Source organism: Etheostoma spectabile, chromosome 21, assembly GCF_008692095.1.
Source record: "Etheostoma spectabile isolate EspeVRDwgs_2016 chromosome 21, UIUC_Espe_1.0, whole genome shotgun sequence".
Classification (NCBI taxonomy): Eukaryota; Metazoa; Chordata; class Actinopteri; order Perciformes; family Percidae; genus Etheostoma; species Etheostoma spectabile.
In genome coordinates this window covers 18,455,936-18,459,374 of record NC_045753.1, presented here as the reverse complement: position 1 = coordinate 18,459,374, position 3,439 = coordinate 18,455,936, and the positions used below count along the sequence as shown (strand labels likewise).

Below are 3,439 nucleotides of genomic sequence, written 5' to 3'. Positions count from 1 at the left end.
AGACAGACAGACAGACAGACAGAACTGGTATGATGCTTGTTAACAAGTATAAAGAAGAACCTGGGGTCCCACCTCAAATAAAGCACAGCATCCTATTAGACAGCTTCTACAGCATCTAATCAGAACGCATAAAACAATCAGACACTAATTTGATTACAACTAAGCAGTGATGTGCAAGTAAATATTGTTTATGAAGTCACTAAAATGAAAAAGCCATGTGGAAAGTGACGGCTTGTACTCAAAAATGTGAGGCGATATTTGAAAAAACTCAGAAGAGAAAACAACAGACGGAGAAAATGGCACTTGTTCAAAGTCATGCCGTCATTTCTTCACTCTCTATCTCTCATACAAGGAGGTCTAGAAACCCTGTGGGGGGGATCTGACATTTTGTCATCAGGCTGATTATGTTTCCCGCAGGTCCATACCCTCCAAACCTCCCTCACACAAACGCAACTGCCTGTGACTTCATCAGGGTTTTTTTTCTTTTACTTTCTCCTGAGTTTACGGGTCAGTGAGAACTGGACAAAAAGGATGCAGAAACGACTCGAGAGAATTAGTATAACCTGCATAATAAAATAAAAATAACAATACACTGATGGAAACCAATGCTTCCAAACAGAAAAAAAAACTATGTTCTGTGTAATGGATGGCTGGAATTGAATTCCATTTCATTAAGAAAGCACAAATTCAACAAATCTTTGAATTGGAGAATAAATGAATGACTAAAGAAACAGGTTTTTCATAAATACCATTCAAACAACAATTTTCAAGAGAAAGAAGTACATTGCTATGGGCACACATACTTTACAAACGGAACAAAACTGTTCCTACTTTTTTTCATTGTGGCCCGAGTGTGACCCTATTCAAAATGGTTTCCTGTGCAAATGATGCTAGTAGCTGTCAGACACATTTTTAGATAAAATAAGCTCCGTCCTTCTCCCCTTTCCTTCCAAGAATTCCTGAATTTGGCTATTCAACTGTAATTCGATCGGATGGAGGCAGAAGATAACTGATTGTGTGACAGCTTTTCGGGAAAGTTATTGTGGGCTGGGCAATGATGGGCAGGTGCCTTGGGCAAAGGCTGTCTTCTATTCCCACCTTGACAGCTACACAGATAATATGTTAGTACATCCCCTACTCTGGGGAGAACATCTTAAAATAAAATAAAGCCCACATCTACACATAAACTGCACCATGGTATGTAACTAGTAGTGTCAGGTGTGAAAATATCTGACACTGATCAAATTATTGAAACCATCTTAAGTTATCCAACATTTGACTGATTCAGCACGAGGGAAGTAAACAAATTTTGTAAGGAAAATTCTTTCAGGGTTGGCATCAATTCAAGATTTTTGTTTTTTAAATGCCAATATCTAACTTAAAGCATACATTAACCAATCATACTCACATCCTCTTAATGTATTCAGACTTTAATATGCTTTTGAGAGAATGCAATTGACTCATTTTGAACATTTCAATGAGAGAGGATTTCCATCGCAGCTCTCAGGATGAAAAACCATTAAAGAGCCCCTCGTATCTTGATCGACCATGCCTTCTCTTCACATGGCACTAGCAGAGCAATATGCACCTATTTAAATGGTTATGGCTGCTTCATTTGCCACTTGAAAAAGGAAAATCGCTGCCTTGAAGACACAAGAAGCATTTACATGTAATCTGTTAACAGAACAGGCTCAAGTAACTCAATAAGCCCCAAAATGGAGATGTGGTGGAGGGGGGTTCTGGATGATGCTTCTTGACTGCTGAACAGTGTGTATAAGTAGTAGAGATATTTGACTCACTCACCTGAAAAATGTGACAAAGAACTGGACAAGATCCATGATACTGTTGTGTTGGGAGAAGGCAATCTATTTGAGAGAAAGAAGAGAACGAGAAATTACAAAAACAATCCGACAAATACCAGGGCAGTACTATTAAAAACTAATAATTGACATTCAACATGATATGAACATGGGTATAAATCATCATACTAAAAAGGTAAATGAGGCTTTTGCTGCATTCACAGTCACTCCAAATTTCTTTGGAAACTTGAACATTATATTTAAAATCTCTACTGTTAATAATTATGTAATTCTGAAAGGGAAACACCGTTCATTCTGATCGAGTTCTACTAGTTGATCCGTGACATTGTGAAGGGGTTAACACTATAATGGTGTCGACAGTTTAAGTCTGCAGTAAGAGCAGAATGGACCTGTTAAAAGGTCACTGACAGAAATGTCTGTTTGAATATAGTGGAAAAGATAAGTACAAGGCAAACAGCTTTTAATTTGCAGACAATCTACAACTTCTGAAAATAATTCAGATTTTTTTCTTAATGACTTGAGGCCAGAGATGAAAAACATTGATTTGCAAAAACACAATTAAAACCTCAAAATCCAATAATAAATATGACTCAAACATTACAAACATTCCTTGTTTAAAAAAACAAACTCCATTGAGTAATTGATTAAAGGGACAACTGTCCGTGACAAAACATCTGCTGCTGGGGTAAATAACATATATTGCATCTCTTATATAGCTGATAAGTGTATTTAGGTCAGCACCATGGCCAGTGAATAATGGACCAGAAAAATATTTTACCTTCATTAAAAGAGGGATTACACACAGTCCTAGCAGCTAAATCCCATCTGATAGGCTACATCATAGTGACACATCATAATCTACTGTCGATGCTTTGACGGCCTTTCGCCCTGAAAGCATTTAGACACGCAAACACAATGTCATCTGCAGTAGTTACCAAGCCCCCTCTGGTTCATAGCAAGTAGGGTTGGCTGAAAGGCCACAAATTGTGCTTTTATAGGTATGTCATGTTTTATGCTTTGAATGCAGATGAGGCAAACATTCAAAAAAAGTACTTATTTTGGTGATTCAGTCTTTCAATAACAGCTGACGCAATTGTTCTTTATATTTACAGTACAAAGAAGAAAAGTATCCCACTATTCCGATTTCTCAATTATCTGTAATTGAAAGGTGCAGAGCTAAATGTTTGGCATAAGCAGAAGTAGTATTTACATGGTATGGTTACTTAGCATTACAGCCTTTACTGGACAGTTTTTTAAGTAGAAAATGAGATTCACTGATCTGAAATGAGATGCTCACTGACATGGCAAACATGACTCAAAATTACCCATTACACAGATGTTTTGCTGGATTGTTTAGTAAGTGTGGGCAGTTCTATTGGTGTGTAGAACTCTGGTTTTCACAATATATGAGGTCAATGCAATAAGTTTGGGGTTAATTTAATTTGAATTCATCTATTGGAGCCAATCAATAGATTCATTTGAGAATGTACTTGGGACAGCTGTTGCTCAGGGGTAGAGCGGTTGCCTGCCAATCGGATCCCGATCCTTGGCCCTGCAGTTCCATGTCAAAGTGTCCTTGGGCAAGAAACGGAACCCCAAGTTGCCCCCGATGCTGCGCC

At 37.9% G+C, this 3,439-nt stretch overlaps 1 protein-coding gene across 2 annotated transcripts in view; it reads right to left on the bottom strand.

The window, feature by feature from the left end:
* atrnl1b (attractin-like 1b) overlaps nt 1-3,439 on the bottom strand; it is a 65,738-nt gene that overhangs the window by 24,327 nt on the left and 37,972 nt on the right. For both annotated transcript variants that reach the window (XR_004327216.1, XM_032502189.1), the window contains exon 25: nt 1,804-1,865. Coding sequence is in view for 1 of the 2 variants with exons in the window: in XM_032502189.1 (XP_032358080.1) it covers nt 1,804-1,865 (62 nt within the window). In the remaining variant the exon portion in view is untranslated. The remainder of the gene's footprint in view (nt 1-1,803; nt 1,866-3,439) is intronic.